The sequence below is a fragment of the Salvelinus alpinus genome, chromosome 4, assembly GCF_045679555.1.
Source record: "Salvelinus alpinus chromosome 4, SLU_Salpinus.1, whole genome shotgun sequence".
In the NCBI taxonomy this organism is placed as follows: Eukaryota; Metazoa; Chordata; class Actinopteri; order Salmoniformes; family Salmonidae; genus Salvelinus; species Salvelinus alpinus.
The window spans coordinates 39,192,159-39,209,672 of NC_092089.1; the positions used below are offsets into that span (position 1 = coordinate 39,192,159).

At 44.5% G+C, this 17,514-nt stretch overlaps 1 protein-coding gene across 7 annotated transcripts in view; it reads left to right on the forward strand.

Annotated features, from left to right (window-relative positions):
- LOC139573493 (t-SNARE domain-containing protein 1-like) overlaps positions 1-17,514 on the forward strand; it is a 171,572-nt gene that overhangs the window by 104,835 nt on the left and 49,223 nt on the right. For all 7 annotated transcript variants that reach the window (XM_071396994.1, XM_071396995.1, XM_071396996.1 and 4 more), the window contains 2 exons: positions 5,801-5,873; positions 15,729-15,811. In XM_071396994.1, the coding sequence (XP_071253095.1) occupies positions 5,801-5,873; positions 15,729-15,811 (156 nt within the window). The remainder of the gene's footprint in view (positions 1-5,800; positions 5,874-15,728; positions 15,812-17,514) is intronic.

Here is a 17,514-nt window from a genome sequence, read left to right on the forward strand (position 1 = left end):
GATGGTTGTAGAATGGATTTACATGATCGTCAGTGTTGTAATGCCTTGTGATAAGGGGTTGGTGATTTCAAGGTACTTTCATGTAATGGTGACAACAGCTACAGTAAACTGCCTTTGTATCTAGTCTACGGAGATTCCTTTTCAACTATTGATAATGACAGGGAGAAAGGCCGTGATCCATCAATCATATTTTGTGTGTTTTATTCACATTGACTGCCTGATTGAAAGTCATAGCAGAAAATGGACTGGCGCTGAGCTTTCAAAGAAAGAGAAGTAGCCGCCTTTCAAAATGAGAAAATGAGTGACCGTGCAGCGGGAAGAAGGGAGGAGAAAATGACCAGTGTTGGCAGCAGATGATGAGTAATGTGACTGTGCAGGGTGAATACAACATCATCTCAAGGTTCCAGGATGAGCGCACTCTCTCTGTCTGTCTCTCTCTCTCTCTCTCTCTCTCTCTCTCTCTCTCTCTCTCTCTCTCTCTCTCTCTCTCTCTCTCTCTCTCTCTCTCTCTCTCTCTCTCTCTCCTCCCCTCTGTTCCAGTCTGGTTGACAGGTATGCTCTCGTTCCTCGGCTGGTACACAAAGGACAGGTGGGTGGCTCACCTGTTGGAGGGTGACGGAGCGAGCCCTGAATCTCCCAGACTCCTCCGCAGGAGGCGGTGCCCATGCCAGCCACCCATCAGTGCTTTGAGCCGTGCGGCTGCGTTCGTTGGTCGTGGCTGAGCTGCATACCCAATGAGGTCCTATTTATGGTGCTGCTATCATTTACCTGGAGGAGGAGGGTATTATTTGCTTCACTAACCCACAGTTGAGTTCCTTTGACTCCGCAGACACCAGAGGTGATCTCTACACCCGGTCAACTCTAACTCTCACAGGAACTTCAATTCCAGCATATTCATGTCCTTCTAGAGTTTTGCTGGTCCTGTTTGAAAACGGAGTCATTGTTTGGGACTGTTGTCTTCTCAATGGCTTCATATGTCCCTCATCTCATCACGACCTGGACTGCCCTCTCAAACCAGCTCAAAAAAGACTCCTAGTGTCCTATGGAAACATTAAAAACATAATGGGCAAACTATTTCCTTTCCATTGTGATCTTGATCCTCAATGTTTAACATTTGGTAACATATTATATATGAGCCATGACTGGGATGGATCCAACAGGATACATCAGCTTTCTACAGAGGAGAATAGAGTCCTATTCTTCCACTTCCTCCTTATTTAGTCTGCACTAAAGCACTATCAGCCAATCGACTGGTCTTGTCTTCACCTCTATCAGACAATCACCATGACTGAAGCCTTTGGAATCAACTCAACCTGCAATCTCTCATGGCAATGCTCATATCAGCCAATCGTCAGATCTAATTTCTGGCGGTGTCATCCCGACCCAGACTCTTGTTAGACTTCAGGAACATGAGGAATGGAACAGCGGTGGCGACCGGCAGACCTGTCAATCAGCTGCTTGTTTTTGTCTCCTTTATCTCAGCATGCAGTTTAATTGTGTGTCTGGTGTTGTTACGGTGGCCTCTGTGTCAGATGGAACTGATGTCTGCATCTCTGTCTGACATTTATTTCACATGAAACAAAGACAGGCCCCTCTGCCTCTTACAAGAGCTCTGTTTGTTGACTGTCTATTGCATCACAGAAACACCATAACAGATGTGGTATTGACATGAAGAGTCAAACAACTGACTCCCGTGACTTAGACATACTGTCAGTGGTGGAAAAAGGACCCAGTTGTCATATTTGACTAAAAGTAAAGATACCTTAATATAAAACAATACTCAAGTAAAAAAGTCACCCAGGAAAATACTACTTCAGTAAATGTAAAAAATAATTTGGTTTTAAATATATTTAAGTATCAAAAGTAAAAGTATAAATAATTTCAAATTGCTTATATTAAGCACACCAGATGGCACTATTCTTGTTTTTTAAATTTACAGATAGCCAGGGGTACACTCAAACACTCAGACATCATTTACAAACGAAGCATGTATGTTTAATGAGTCCGCCAGATCAGAGGGAATAGGGATGACCAGGGTTGTTCTCTTGATAAGTGTGTGAATTGGACAATTTTCCTGTCCTGCTAAGTATTCAAAATGTTGAGTACTTTTGGGTGTTGAGTATGGAGTAAAAAAATAAAAATAATTAGGAATGTAATGAAGTAAAAGTAAAAGTAGTCACAAATATAAATAGTAAAGTAAAGTACATATACAGTAATCCCTCGTTTATCGCGGGGGTTACGTTCCGAAAATGACCCGCGATAAGTGAAATCCGCGAAATAGAAAACTTTTTTTTTTTTTACAATTAGCAACTATTACATGTATACAAATACAGTGACTCACGTGTAGGCCGTTTCGTCGACATTATGGGTTTAGGAGATGTTCGAAATTACAAGATAATTTGGCCAACTTAATGTAAATTTGCCAAGCTGTTTTATGTACGTACACATAACTGCACGAGACGACAAAATGATAGCACAATTCGTAGCATGTTTTGATACAAGAAGCGGGAGTGAGTTTTTAGCGAATCAGAATGCAGAGCACAATGCACCAAAAAAAAAAAAAAAATGCATTATAAAAATCCGCGAAATAGCGAATCCGCGATAAGTGAACCGCGAAGTGGCGAGGGATCACTGTACCCCCAAACTACTTAAGTAGAACTTGCAAGTATTTTTACTTAAGTACTTTACACCACTGCATAATATAGACAAACTGACATGGGATATTTCTTCACCACCATGGTTTATAAAAGAGGAGCTGAATTGTTAGCAAGACTACTATCAGGTTTCAGGTAAGACCCAAATGCAGACTGTGTCGAAGTAACAATGTTTATTACAGCAACAGGGGCAGGCAAACAACAGGTCAAGACAGGCAGGGGTCGATAATCCACGCAGTGGGGCAAAGGTTCAGGACGGCAGGCAGGCTCGGGGTCAGGTCAGGCAGAGCTTGGTAATCCAGAGTAGTGGGACAAAGGTACAGGACGGCAGGCAGGGTCAGGGCGGGCAGAAAAGGTCACAACTGGGGAAACCAGGAACAGAGGGGAAAATGCTGGTAGGTTTGATGAAACAAAACAAACTGGCAACAGACAGACAGAGAACACAGTAAGTACCCAGGGGATAATGGGGAAGATGGGTGACACCTGGAGGGGGGTGGAGACAAGCACAAGGCCAGGTGGAACAGATCAGGGTGTGACAACTACAAATAGTCTTGGGTAAGAGTAGGATTCCAGTTCTTAATACCTTAAGACCTTTTCCCAACATTTGTCTTTCAAAGGACTCTGGTTGTCTTTTGAGGTCATTGTGCTTTTGTCTGTTGATAATTAATTCAAAGTGTACAGGAAGTGCAGCAGAGCATATGGAACATAGCCTGTCCCCATCCCAGCATGGGTCAACACTCTCTGTGGGACATTATGTATAGTTGGTGGAGTGGGTGTGGGTGTGTGGGTAGACTGAAAACCTACTGTTTAAAACCTAGTGAACCAGGGCCTGGGAGGCCAATGGTGGAAGAGTGGCCATGAGCTTAATATAACCCTATGAAAAATGGAAAAGAGCACACATCTGGCCCTAAGCCTTTCCACTCCCACTCTGCCCCCAGGCTGGCAGGGATCTGAACAGAAGACAGCCCGCCACTCACTTTCTCTCTCTGCTACTCAGACTCTCACTCATGACTTTGTTAAAGCGTTCTGTCATTGTAATGAACTGAGTTCAGATTGCCAGCAACCGCTTTGCCAGGTAAAATAAATGTGTTGTTATTCTATTCCTGTGTGATGGAGAGGGTTGCCCAAAGATGAAAACAGCAAGAAAGTCTTTAGCGTCATGAGGTTTTGCCAGAGGCCATTTTGGATCCAACCAGATGGTGTTTGCCAAGAGCCAGGATGGCTGCTGCCAGTTTCCACAGCAATATCAGACACCTGTGATGGATGGCCCAGTGGGTGAGGCTATACAAACACAGCTGTGATTGCATGGTGCTATAATGGAGGAAAGGGGGACCTGTGATAGGGAGATAGACAGAGGTTTTATAAGCCTTCATATTGCTTTGAGCTGATACACAGTGAACAGATTCAAAGCCAGGAAACTGGCGAGGAGGGAAAAAAGTGCAGGTCACCCAGTGTGGTAATTCTTTCTCTCTCTGCAGTGGCCAGACTGCACACTGACTGAAACGAAAACAGAAGTAAACAACACTCTATCAATTACTGTGTCCATACACGTTTATATCGTTTTATATGAAACACAAATTTACATTTAGTTTTTAATGGGCTTAGCGTGGTGGATTTTAAAGGGGCAGTGCATTCAAAAACTAGATTTAGCTGTGTTTTATAAATATTTCCACACTATGAGGTTGGAGTAATACTGTGAAATTGTGAAAATGATGGTAATACCCTTTTAGTGAAAGAGCTGTTTGACAAGACAGCTTGAAATTTCAGCTCGTTTTGCATTGGTGGGGTTTTGGCCTGCCAGGCGTTATAAGTTAATAAACAAATAAAAAGAGTGTTTCAAAACTCTGCCAATAACAGCTAGTTTTCAGGGAACATATCCCTCCAATAAGGTCCCTCACTCAGTCCACTCCCAGACAGTCCTAGCAGTCCTAGCAAAAACTTCTCAGAGAGTAGTTTCGATATATCTTTTTTAATTGTTTAACCTCTCTTGGGTGGGGGGCAGTATTTGACGTCCGGATGAAAAGCATGCCCAAAGTAAACTGCCTGTTACTCAGGCCCAGAAGCTACGATATGCATATAATTGGCAAATTTGGATAGAAAGCACTCTAATGTTTCTAAAACTGTTAAAATTATGTCTGTGAGTATGACATAACCGATATGGCAGTCGAAACCCCGAGGACAAACCATCCAAAATAATAATAATTTCAGCCTACCTCTATTTTCAATGGCTATCACTTTAATTTTAAGGCCAAGTCCTCCCAGATTGCAGTTCCTAGGGCTTCCACTAGATGTCAACAGTCTTTAGAAAGAGTTTCAGGCTGGTTATTGGAAAAATTAGCCAGAAATTGTAGTTTTTCTAGGTTGCTCCCATTTTGGCTGTAGTGTTTCCAAGCGCGTGGAAGAGAGCGCGTTCTTTGGTATTTTTCTCCGGTAAAGACAATAACGATTCTCCGTCTTAAATTGTATCGTTTATTTGTGTATTAGGGTACCTAAGGTTTGATTATAAACAGTGTATGGAAAAGTTTATTAGTAACGTTTGGGATTCATTTTGTATGCATTTTGATGGAGGGAAACTGGGTGGATTATTGACTGAAGCGCGCCAGCTAAACTGAGTTTTTATGGATATAAAGGACATTTTCGAACAAAAGGACCATTTGTGATGTAACTGGGACCTTTTGGAGTGCCAACAGAAGAAGATCATCAAAGGTAAGGTATTTTATATCGCTATTTCTGACTTTCGTGTTGCACCTGCCTGGTTGAAATATGTTTTGCATGTGTTTGTATGCGGGGCGCTGTCCTCAGATAATCGCATGGTTTGCTTTCGCCGTAAAGCCTTTTTGAAATCTGACACCGCGGCTGGATTAACACGAAGTTAAGCTTTATTTTTATGTATTACGCTTGTGATTTTATGAAAGTTAAATATTTATAATACTGAAGTTTGAATTTTGCGCTCTGCAATTTTACCGGATGTTGGCCAGGTGGGACGCTACCGTGCCCATAAGAATAATGTTTTGACTTACATATCCCTGTCTATTTTGGGGAATCCATGGAGACTATGGAAGAAGAAATCCCGGTAATGCGGATAGCCAATGACCTCGAGAGTAGAATGTATTTATTTAACCCTTCGTTGTCTGTTTCCTTTACAGAGGGACATGTTGGATGTCAGCCAAATCATGCGAGATCTGGCCAGTATGGTGCACGAGCAGGGAGATGCCATAGGTGAGACATCACGTGTGTGTGTGTGTGTTTGTGTGTACGCGTGTGTGTTTTTATGATTGCCTGAGCTCCTGTGTGCGGTCATCCTTGTCTGCATATTACTCTGTCTGTCTGCCTTTTCATCTCTGTGTCTTTGTAATCCCTTTGATATTTTGACCAACTTTATCAGCATCTCTTTCGTCATGAGTTAGCAGACATTATTAATCACCTCAGGACTCCCATCAATCAAACAAACTTTTGAACCTTAACACGTGATAAATGGTTGCTTGACAGGTGGGTTACAATAACAACAATGGTTAGAGGACAGGACAGCATGTCCCAGTCTTCTGTTATTGATAAACAAGTCCTGCAACCCAGCGCTGATCTAGACTTGGCAGAGAGAGGGAAAGTGTGGTTCAACGCACAGACAGAGAGATATAACAGCACCACCATCACCCTGCAGAGAGATGGACTGGAGACAGGGGGGATGATATGGAACACTAGTCACTGAAAGAGAAAAACATGAGGAAGGAGGACAGGAGAGTGGATATGTACAGATACTCTAGCAGACTGGATGGAAGAGAGAGAAAGAGGAACAAGGGAAGCATAAACGAAGCAGCATGACTGATCATACTTGTGCATATCAATGTGTGTGCCAAACCAAATTCTGCTGTACATGTGTCTCTGGTATGTGTGTGTACCTTTGTGTGTGTGCATGTGTGTCCGAGGTTGAGATCTCATAAACGAAGGAAAAGGATTCTTCTTCTATTCTAATTGGTCCATTGTGTGGGAGAGTGTCCCTGAGTCTGGCTGTTTTAATCCATCTAGAGGACAATGACCTTTTCTTTTGATCTATTTTCAAATGTTCTAACTTTTTAACTGCATTGTTGGTTAAGGGCTCGTAAGTAAGCATTTCACGGTAAAGTCTCCACTTGTTGTATTCAGCGCCTGTGACAAATACAATTTGATTTGATTTGAATTATACTTTAGACTCATGCCAAGTTTCCAACTCTCACAGACTCAATGCTACAAGAGAGCAGGCAACAGGCAACGAGAGAGAAACAAAGAGGAACTGGAGAGCAATACACAATTTATCCCAGATTCTATCCATAATTAGGGTACTTAACATTTAGAGTGAATAATGTTCAGCCTTATGGAAGGGAATATTTAAACAAATGGCACTTTTGTTTCCTAGATAAGTTCTGGATGGCGCTGACTATGTGTGTTAGGACAGAAATACGACTTGTTTGTTGTTTGGCCTTTAGAGAAAGGGTTTTTTGAGGTGAACACGCAGGAGGAAATCTCTCCTTTCAACTTCAGTGTCCCTCCTCATTTCTCTCACATGCAGAGCACAGGGAAAATAAGGGGAAATAAATAGTGGCGAGTTCTAAGAAGTTAAATGTCAATTGTTGATGAAATTGGGTACACTAGTAAAATGCCATTAGAATCTCATTAGATTTATGTCTTTTCAATTTCTGTAGTCGTCCTTCATGTGAGGACGTAGGGAGGATATATTTTAGTATGACTATGAGGGTATACATCATGGATATATTTAGACTGTGGATACATTGTGGATACATTGAGACTGTGGATACATTAAGACTGTGGATAAATTGTGACTGGGGATACATTGAGACTGTGGATACATTGAGACTGTGGATACATTGAGACTGTGGATACATTGAGACTGTGGATACAGAGGGAAGTGGAACATTGGTGTGGTGGGAAAGTGCTAAAGTGTGTAAGGATGAACATGATGGCTTTAAGAGATGGTGGAGGTGGTAACTGTGAGAGGGTGTTCAGCTCACCAGTGTACAGAGTCAAGGTGCTCTGTCCAAGTACCTGAGAGTTGTACTACTCTACTGCTGTAGTCTTTTCCACATCCATTATGGACCACAGACATAATGTTTCTCTCTCCCAGCCAACCTTGAAATAGAATCAGGTAAATTGCATGTTTTGCTTTTCTATAGCTGCGGTGCACATGGTGAGCTTTTTATTTTTATGTGTATAATAAAAGCTGGGTCTGAATAAGCTGATGGGGTTTTAGGGGGGCAAGGGGGCTGAGGCATGTGGAGGTGTCCAGAGGAGCAGCGGGGGAGCGGTAGAGGGGTAAATTGAGAAATCAACAAACCCAGGAAGTTTGGATTAGTGCTTTTTAGAGGGCGTAGAGTTGAAAGTAGCTTCTCTGTGACAAAGCCTCTGCTTCCATGTGGTGACACACTCGACAAAGCCACAGGTCACGCTGTGCCAGAACTGATGCAATCAACAGCTACAAAAGAGACAGAGAGAGAGAGAGACAGAGAGAGAGACAGAGAGAGAGACAGAGAGAGAGACAGAGAGACAGAGAGAAAGGCTAGACAAGTGAACTTGGGTCATTCAAAGGTGAAGTGGTGCACTCATCTATTTTATTATCTAAGTATTGCGTTAGTCTCATTGTGGTTATAGTACCTACAGCATGTGGTCAATCTTGTGGTTTTTGTAAGGAACCAGAGGAATACAGTGGTTTTCAGATAGAAGGTTATTATGTCTTGATTCAGTCACATTTACTTACATGTCCTTATAATACCCAAAAACATAGAGAATGTGATGTTGTAGAATATGAGTTGTAGCCATGTTTGACAACTTATGCTTTTCCTTGTTGATGAGATGTTTTTCTCCCTAGAAATGTCTTGCATATCAAAGACATAATTAGTGGAGCATAGTGTGAGGGAAGTAAAGGCTTATGGAGGTGTGTTTGTGTGTGTTTTCTTGTCTCCAATGCGGCTCAATTGTCTCCTTGTATTAGCATACTATCAGGGTTATGATTCTTTGTGCAAATTATCAAGCCATGTACTACAGATGTAGGATATTCATTTGAGCCAGTTTGTTACAGCAGGAAAATGACCCTGTAGAGAGAGGAAATGTGAATTAGTATGGAGAGAGAGAGAGAGAGAGAGAGAGAGAGAGAGACTTTTTTGACTTTTTGTCTTTCTTTATTGAAACATTCTCATTTCATTTAAAACTCACCCCCCCCTAAAATAAAAAAAACAAAAATATATCCTGTACTGCATACATGTACCATACTCACCTTTCCATCTACCACATGATACAAACCACCATCACCATACACAAAAACAATACCCTCTCCTACAACCGTATATCCAAAACATCTTCCCCAGCAATACAGACAGCCCCCCCAACACACCATATCTCCTCAAACATCTCCACACATTTGATCAGTTTATAGAACTCAAACTCAACCCTAAGGCGCGCAGAGACCATCCCATTAAACAGTAGTAAAGGGTCTGTTATCCCCCCACCTTTGACCCTGTTTCTCCTTGTTAGCCAAATAGCTAATTTTGCCTGAGCAAACAGAAAATTCAACAAAACACATTTTTCTTTCTCCTTACTCGAATACCTGTATCCCATTATAAACATCCCAACAGCAAAAACCACCCCCAACCTGTCACACAGACATTCCAACAGAGACATTAATGGCATTAACCTGGTGCACACAGAAAACACATGAAACACAGTTTCATTCATTTGACAGAAAGGACACCCCTGCCCAATTCCCGGATCAACCCGTGCCAACCAGCTGTTAGTGGCCAGGGCTCCATGAAGAACCCTCCACTGGAGGTCCCCTGACCTCTTTGGTACTGGGGGTTTGTAGAGCGCCCTCCATCTAAAACCCACCATACTCTCCGCCCCACATACCCCCTGCCACTGATGTGCCTTCACTCCTGTTAGGCTTCTAATGTTCCTAACCTTAACGCAGAGGTTGTAGAGGGCTTTACCTCCCACCCCCTCAAACTCCCCCAGGCTCGGAGTGTTAAAATCTAACAAGTCCTCCAGACCCCCTTGCCAGTCTCCAGTCTCTGCCGTCACCTGCAGTGGCGGAAACATTGGTGGCCCCTCTCCCTTTGGCCTCTCAAAAACCCCCCTTACCGGCTCAGACAGTGCCTCCTGGACCTCCTCCAGGAATCTCTCCAGCAGCCTAAGAGACGTTATTCCTGTTTGTTGCGCCAAGACCTCCGGGGTTTTCCACCCCTCCTCTCCCAGCAGTCTCAGGTCACCTAGCCTTTGTAAACCCCCTGCCATCAGTTGCCTCTGCAGGGTGGCCGACTGAACCGATCTCAAAGGGATGGCTGGGTTGTGGAAAATAGGCTCCTCCCACACCCACTGCCCAGGCTCCACACCCCCTTCTCGTGTGGGCCTTAGCAGCTGCCAGGCCCTCAGCACCGCAGAGTAAAACTCTGAGAGACCTGCTGTACTCAGCCTCTCCAGCTTCATGAGGAACAGCTGCCGGTCCAACCCTAATCCGCCAGCTCTCCTCAGCAGCGCGCATGCTGGTTCCCTCCAGCCAACATCAGTATGGTACAGCAGTCTCTGCACCGCCTTTAGCCGGAAAGCAGCCATCCTGCTCTCCAGTTCCACCAGGCCCTGTCCTCCTTCGTGGACGGTCATGTACAACACTGCTGCCTTCAGCCAGTGATGGCCCGACCAAAAGAAGTCCACCAGCTTGCGTTGCAGGTCTGCAAGCAGACCGGCGGGGGGGTTGAGGACAGCCAGTTTATGCCACAAGGAAGATGCCACCAGGTTGTTGATTATCAGCACCCTCCCTCTATATGACACTTGGGACAGGAGCCACCTCCACCTGGCCAGTCTTGACACCACTGCCTGTGACAGCCCCTCCCAGTTCTTGCTGACCCACCTCTCCGAGCCCAGGTACACCCCCAACACTTTAAGCCCTTCACAACCCCACTGCAAACCCCCTGGAAGCAGAGGAGGAGCCCTATCCCCCCATGCCCCACATAACAGAGCTTTGCTCTTTCCCCAGTTTACCTTAGCTGATGAAGCTCCCTCGTACACCTTCAGACTGGTCTCTAGTTCCTGCATATCTTGCCCATCCCTGACCATCACAGAAACATCATCTGCATATGCTGAGACTGCTATTCCTGTCACCACCTCCATGCCTGTCCAGCACACTCCCCGCAGTCTCCTGCGTAGCAGTCCTAAAAAAGGCTCAATGGCTAGTGTGTACAGCTGCCCAGATAGAGGGCATCCTTGTCTAATGCCCCGTCTCACCCAGACAGGCCTACTGAGCGCCCCTCCCACCTTAACCATACATGACGCCCCAGCATACAACAGCTTCACACAGTTCACAAAGCTCTTCCCAAACCCAAACACAGACATCACATTAAACAGATACTCATGATCCACTCTATCAAAAGCCTTCTCTTGATCTAAAGAGACCAGTCCAAAGTTCACATTAGAACCTCTCGACAAGTCCAACATGTCCCTAATCAAGAACAAGTTGTCCGTGATTGAGCGTCCCGGTACACAATATGTCTGGTCCTTGTGTATTATAGAGTCCAGATGGGACTTCAGTCTGTTAGAGAGGACCTTGGCAAATATCTTATAGTCCGCACAGAGTAATGCCACAGGCCTCCAGTTCTTAAGTTCACACAAGTCCCCTTTTTTGGGCAGGAGAGTCAGTGCCGCCCGACGGCGTTTACATTTAAACAGTGTCTGAAGGTAAACCTTTACGCACTGTTGTGACCCACTTCCTCAACCTAAACCGTTTCTTGGGTGAGAGGACACCATGCCCCTCATTTCTCATAGCATGTTGTACTGATCTTACAAACTTTCTAGAATCAGGAAAAAAAGCCTCAAGATTAACTTTTTTCCCCTTAGTCTCATTCAGGAACCTTGTCAGTTCTCTCAACGTGTACTTAGACCCCTCTGGTTGACTGGCTGTCAGCTCCGGGCCAATTGAAGAGGAGTCTGAAAAAAATAACTCCTCATCCTCTTCCTCAGACTCACTTTCCTCCTCTTCTCTATCTCCCACCCTGACCACCTGCCCTTTCTCTCTGGTTAGGGCCTCACCCACAGCAACAGGCAACATTTCCATGGTGCCTTTGTCCACACCCTTTTTCCTTTTCCGCTTGACACCCTCCTCCTCCCCCCCTAATCTCTTACACTGCCCCACTATACTCTCCTCATCCACTAGAATAACCTGACTAGACCCAGTATCATCTACACCACCCTCCATAGCATGACTCGGCCCAGCATCATCTGCACCACCCTCCATAGCATGACTCGGCCCAGCATCATCTACACCACCCTCCATAGCATGACTTGGGCCAGCCTCAGCTACCCCACCATCCATAGCTTGACTAGACTCAGCCTCTGCTATACCACCATCCATAGCCTGCCTAGACCCAGCACCCTCTACACCACCCTCCATAGCATAACTAGGCCCAGCCTCAGCTACCCCACCATCTCTAGCCTGACTAGACCCAGCCTGTGCTTCCCCACCATCTCTAGCCTGACTAGACCCAGCCTCTGCTTCTCCACCATCTCTAGCCTGACTAGACCCAGCCTCCACTACCCTACCATCTCTAGACTGACTAGGCCCAGCCTCTGCTGTCTGCATCTCCTTACCCCCTGCATTTTGACCTCGATTTCCCCCATTTGCGCTTGTATCCTCACCTTGTCTACGGCCTTTATGTGGGCACGCAAAGCTCTTGTGCCCCAAATCCCCACATTCAAAACACCGTAGACTATCTGTGCTGGCAAAACCTGCATAGAGACCCTCCCCATGCCTCACTTTAAAATGCACATTTAGCTGTTGCTCGTTGTTGTTCAGAAACATAAACACTTGCCTCCGGAACGAAACAACGTGTTTAACGGCATCTGCCTGAAACCCTGCTGACAGTACACGGAAACCGCTAGCAAACTTACCAAAACGACTCAGCTCTTTCCTAATTTGATCATCCGTGATAAACGGAGGCAAATTTGCCACTACAACTCTTGTTGAAGGGGTAGAGAGAGGTGAAATTGACACCAACACATCCCTTACAAATATTCCGCTAGCAATTAGCCTACCGACCAAATTAGCCCTTTTCATGAACACAACCACAGCTTTGTTCATTCTAGAAGCAGAATGTATAAACTCAGCTCCTACCTGTTCACCGACCGCGAGCAGAACCTCCTCCACCTTAACTCCGTTCTCAGGAACACACCTGAATCCATGCTGTATAGACAGCGTCTCCTCCGCGCTAGGCTGAGAAGCCATTGCGCACACTACACCTTCCAACCCCCAGGAAAGTTACTCTGTCCTCTTCCACCCTAACTTTGAAAAAAAAACTTTGGATACCGCCAAAAACAAATATTGCATTAACCCTCCACCATAGAAAATAACATGTAAAGAAAAGAATCAAGAAAGTTAGTTAGGATAGAGCTTTCCACACCAAACACTCAGACTCCAAAAACACCCAGCATGCACAGAGAGAGAGAGAGAGAGAGAGAGAGAGAGAGAGAGAGAGAGAGAGAGAGAGAGAGAGAGAGAGAGAGAGAGAGAGAGAGAGAGAGAGAGAGAGAGAGAGAGAGAGAGAGAGAGAGAGAGAGAGAGAGAGAGAGAGAGAGAGAGAGAGAGAGAGAGAGAGAGAGAGAGAGAGAGAGAGAGAGAGAGAGAGAGAGAGAGAGAGAGAGAGAGAGAGAGAGAGAGAGAGAGAGAGAGAGAGAGAGAGAGAGAGAGAGAGAGAGAGAGAGAGAGAGAGAGAGAGAGAGAGAGAGAGAGAGAGAGATTTGTGTCCTGCATGCTTGAGGCTCGGCATTGAATTGATGGGCAGTGAACCAAACATTTGTTTTTAATTGGGAAAAGGATTGGATTTAGGTTTGAATTAGTTCTCACTGGATACAACAACTATAGTTACTATGGTGTGCATTGGAATAAGACAAGTCATTTGGATTATTCAAAGACTAATAATTGGTTGACTTCTGTTATGTTTAGAAAATGAAATGTATGACGGAGTATGACTTTTGAAAGCTCCGTTCTCAGTTTATTCTCAAGCCGTCACTATGGTGACAGCCAATGAGGAAGTAATTAAACATAGAAATTAAATTAGAATGTTGTGCATCATAAAAAGTGTCACTCAAAGAAAACTCAATATACTACATCATCGATCAAACGTGACGCAATTTACGGTTGTGTGACTGAGAATGTGTGTGCATCCTTTTCCAGTTTATTAAGGATCTTGTGCAAGTGATTATGTAAATAAGGAGAGAACTACAACTAAGTTGGTCTATCTATAAACACAGTTGTGTGTTGTTCTAAGATTTTGAAGCTTCACGACCATGGAGAGCGCGTTCAAGGAAGTTGAACGTGACATCATACGAGCAGCTCAATCGGAGCATAGTGTGAGGGAGCAATGAGCAATGAGCAATGAGATATTATGAGGGGTTATCAAATAGTCGCTTTCTTTCTCTCTCTCTCTCTCCCTCCACTTACACCTTCCTTTCTCTCTCTCTCTCTCTCTCTCTCTCTCTCTCTCTCTCTCCTCTCTCTCTCTCCCACTGTATGTGTTAACAACAGCAAATTATGCACATTCTGAGTAAGATTAAACCTCTCAAGGCTACCAATGTGTGTGCAGAGGAATGGTGTGTACCCAATTCACCCATTCAAAGTCTGGATGTGTCATACAAACACAATCACACCGAAAACAGCGTGCACACACACACACAGAGGCCAAAGACACAAGGACCAGTGAACGGAGAGACAGGAAATGAGCAGAAGATACACCACATTGAGCCTCTGTAGGAAATGAAATAGAAGTTAGACTGTACATGATAAAGAGGACGAGGAATATTGATGTTTCCACAATGCTCACATAACAGCACCACAACACAAATAGTGTATGCTAAGGTGTAGGGGTGTGAGCGTTTAAACAAAATTGGGATCCTTAACGTTAAGAAATATCCCTAACCGTAGATGCAGAAAGTAAACCGCATAGTGGGTCAATTTCCGTAACAACTAAGAGCGTTGAAGTGCGAGGCTCAACTTCTCTGCTGATTTGGTGTACTGGCAACCACGCTGTGAACAGTGTGAAGTGAACCCGTGAACCACTCTCTCTCCAAGTATAGTAATACTAGTACAGGTGCAATGTGGACATCAGCGCAGCTGCATTGTGAATTCACATGATTTTTTTGGTTTCGTTTTTTTCCTCCCTAATTTTGTGATATCCAATTGGTAGTCTTGTCCCATCGCTGCAACTCCCGTACAGACCCGGTGAAGGTCAAGAGCCATGCATCCTCCGAAACACAATCCTGCCAAGCCGAAACATGACCCTGGGGCGGCAGGTAGCCTAGTGGCGTTGGGCCAGTAACTGAAAGGTTGCTGGATCGAATCCCCGAGCTGACAAGGTAACAATCTGTCTTTCTGCCCCTGAACAAGGCAGTTAACCCACTGTTCCTAGGCTGTCATTCTAAATAAGAATGTGTTCTTGCATGTTAAATAAAGGAAAAATAAAAAAAGCCACACTGCTCGCTTAACACGGAAGCCAGCCACACCAATGTGTTGGAGGAAACACTGGCGACTGAATGTGCATGCACCCAGTCCGCCACAAGGAGTCACTAGAGTGCGATGGGACAAGGACATCCCGGCCAGTCAAACCCTCCCCTAACCCGGACGATGCTTCACCGCTTTATGGGTCTCCCGGTCGCAGCCGGCTGTGACACAGCCTGGGATCCCAGGTCTACAGGTCTACAGACCCAGGTCTGTAGTGACACCAATGCGATGCAGCGCCTTAGACTGCTTGGGAGGCCCGAATTCATGTGGAATTGTATACATTTTGATTGTGTATGTGTGTGAAAGATGGCCGTTTAAACATGAAGGAAATTGTTCCATTTGTTACATACAGTATAGTGACAAAATCCTACTAAGTAGTGGAAGTACCTGTATGTTTCTTCTATTACCACTATAGAATGAAAGAGTACCCAGTGTGTTCAACCTGGTAAGAAAAGGTCCTAAACTGGGGGTACTGTGTTGCTATAAAATATATCTGTGTTGCTATGAAGTATAATCATTATATTTACCATGCTTTTATGTCTCTTCAGATAGCATTGAGGACCACATTCAGACCACCACATCCAACGTGGAGTCAGCCAATCAGGAGCTAGCAAAGGCCAGCCATCACCAGGTGCAGTAGTGTCCTCATTTCATTGTCCAGGTTCAGTGATGTGGGTGTGTGTGTGCATATGTGTGTCTGTGTGTGTCTGAATGTGCGTCTGTGTACTTACAGGCGTGTGTGCAGTCAGGCGTTTATGTCAACTAAATGCAGTTCCTGTATATTGTCATGTCTGTGTATTGCTGGTACTGACATTACATTTTAATGGAGATTTTCAGGTGTCATGCTGATACACATCTATTTACAGGATCAGTAGGACAAACATGATTTCAAATAACAGGGTTTGCTATTTCATTACTACGTTATTGCATTCATTACGATGCTGTGGAAATAACAATAGAGATCACATTTTCATGTCATATTTTATCAGCTTTTGCCGTTAGCTAAATTATTTGGACTGATTGAAACAGTAAAACGGTAGCCTGGAGTCTAATAGGAAAATCAAACAGATATACCAACACTGAACTCCAATTCCATAAACAACTGTTTCTTCCACCAAGATAATGATTATGAGGTTTCAATTTCATTGTACAACTTTATTGACTAAGAACGGAAATACGTTAGTAATGTGCATCAGACGGAAGACTGCAATGAAGTATTACTTGGTTATGATTTCTTTCTGATTTCTTTTGAGTGAGTCATTTCCATTTGGTAGCACATTCACAAAATGCCCAAGGTTATTATTTTTTTCATTTTCCTTGTGTATATTGACTAGTAATTGTATGTCATACTTTTCCCCCCTGTCACCCTTGCTTGGATTATATAACAGTAGAGCTTAGAAGTCAGTGTTGGTAGCATAGGCCTGTAGTGTGTAGCCCTCTGGCTATCCTAAATGATATATTGACAAAAGTGTCATTGGGTTAAGAAAAAGGTCACATTTCCTGTTACTAGTAGTAGATAGCTTCACAACACCCCACACAGTGAGGTTTTATGACCCTGATACTCTATCTGCAAACACACACACACACTCGTCATTTAGCGACTTACAGTTCATTCATCTAAAGATAGCTAGGTAGGGCAACCCCATATATCAGTCATACAATAATAAGATTTTTTTTCTCTCAATAAAGTAGCTATCAGCAAAGTCAGTGCTAGTGGGGGGTACATGGGAGAACATGAACACCAGGTGGGCTGCTGTGTTCTGGATAAGTTGCAGGGGTTTGATGGCACAAGCGGGGAACCCAGTCAACAGCAAGTTGCAATAGTCCAGAAGGGAGATGACAAGTGCCTGGATTAGGACCTACGCCACTACCTGTGTGACGTAGGGTTGTACTCTACGGATATAGTAGAACTGAGCCCTGGGGGACACCAGTAGTGAGAGCGCATTGTGCAGACACAGATCCTCTCGACATCACTTGGTAGAAGCGGCCTGCCAGGTAGCATGCAATCCAAGAGTGTGCAAAGCCTGAAATTCCCAGCCCTGAGAGGGTGGAGGATATGATGGTTCATCATCTCGAAGGCAGCGGATAGATCTAGGAGGATGAGAACAGAGGAGAGAGAGTCAGCTTTGGCTGTGCAGAGAGCCTCTATGACACAGAGGAGAGCAGTGTGAGTGACCCGTCTTGAAGCCTAAATGGTTAAGAAAATCGTTCTGAGAGAGCTAGCAAGAGAGTTGGTCAGAGACAGCACGGTGAAATGTTTTGGAAAGAAAATAAATAAGGGATACCGGACTGTAGTTTTTGACGTCAGAGGTATAGTGTTGGTTTCCTGAGTTA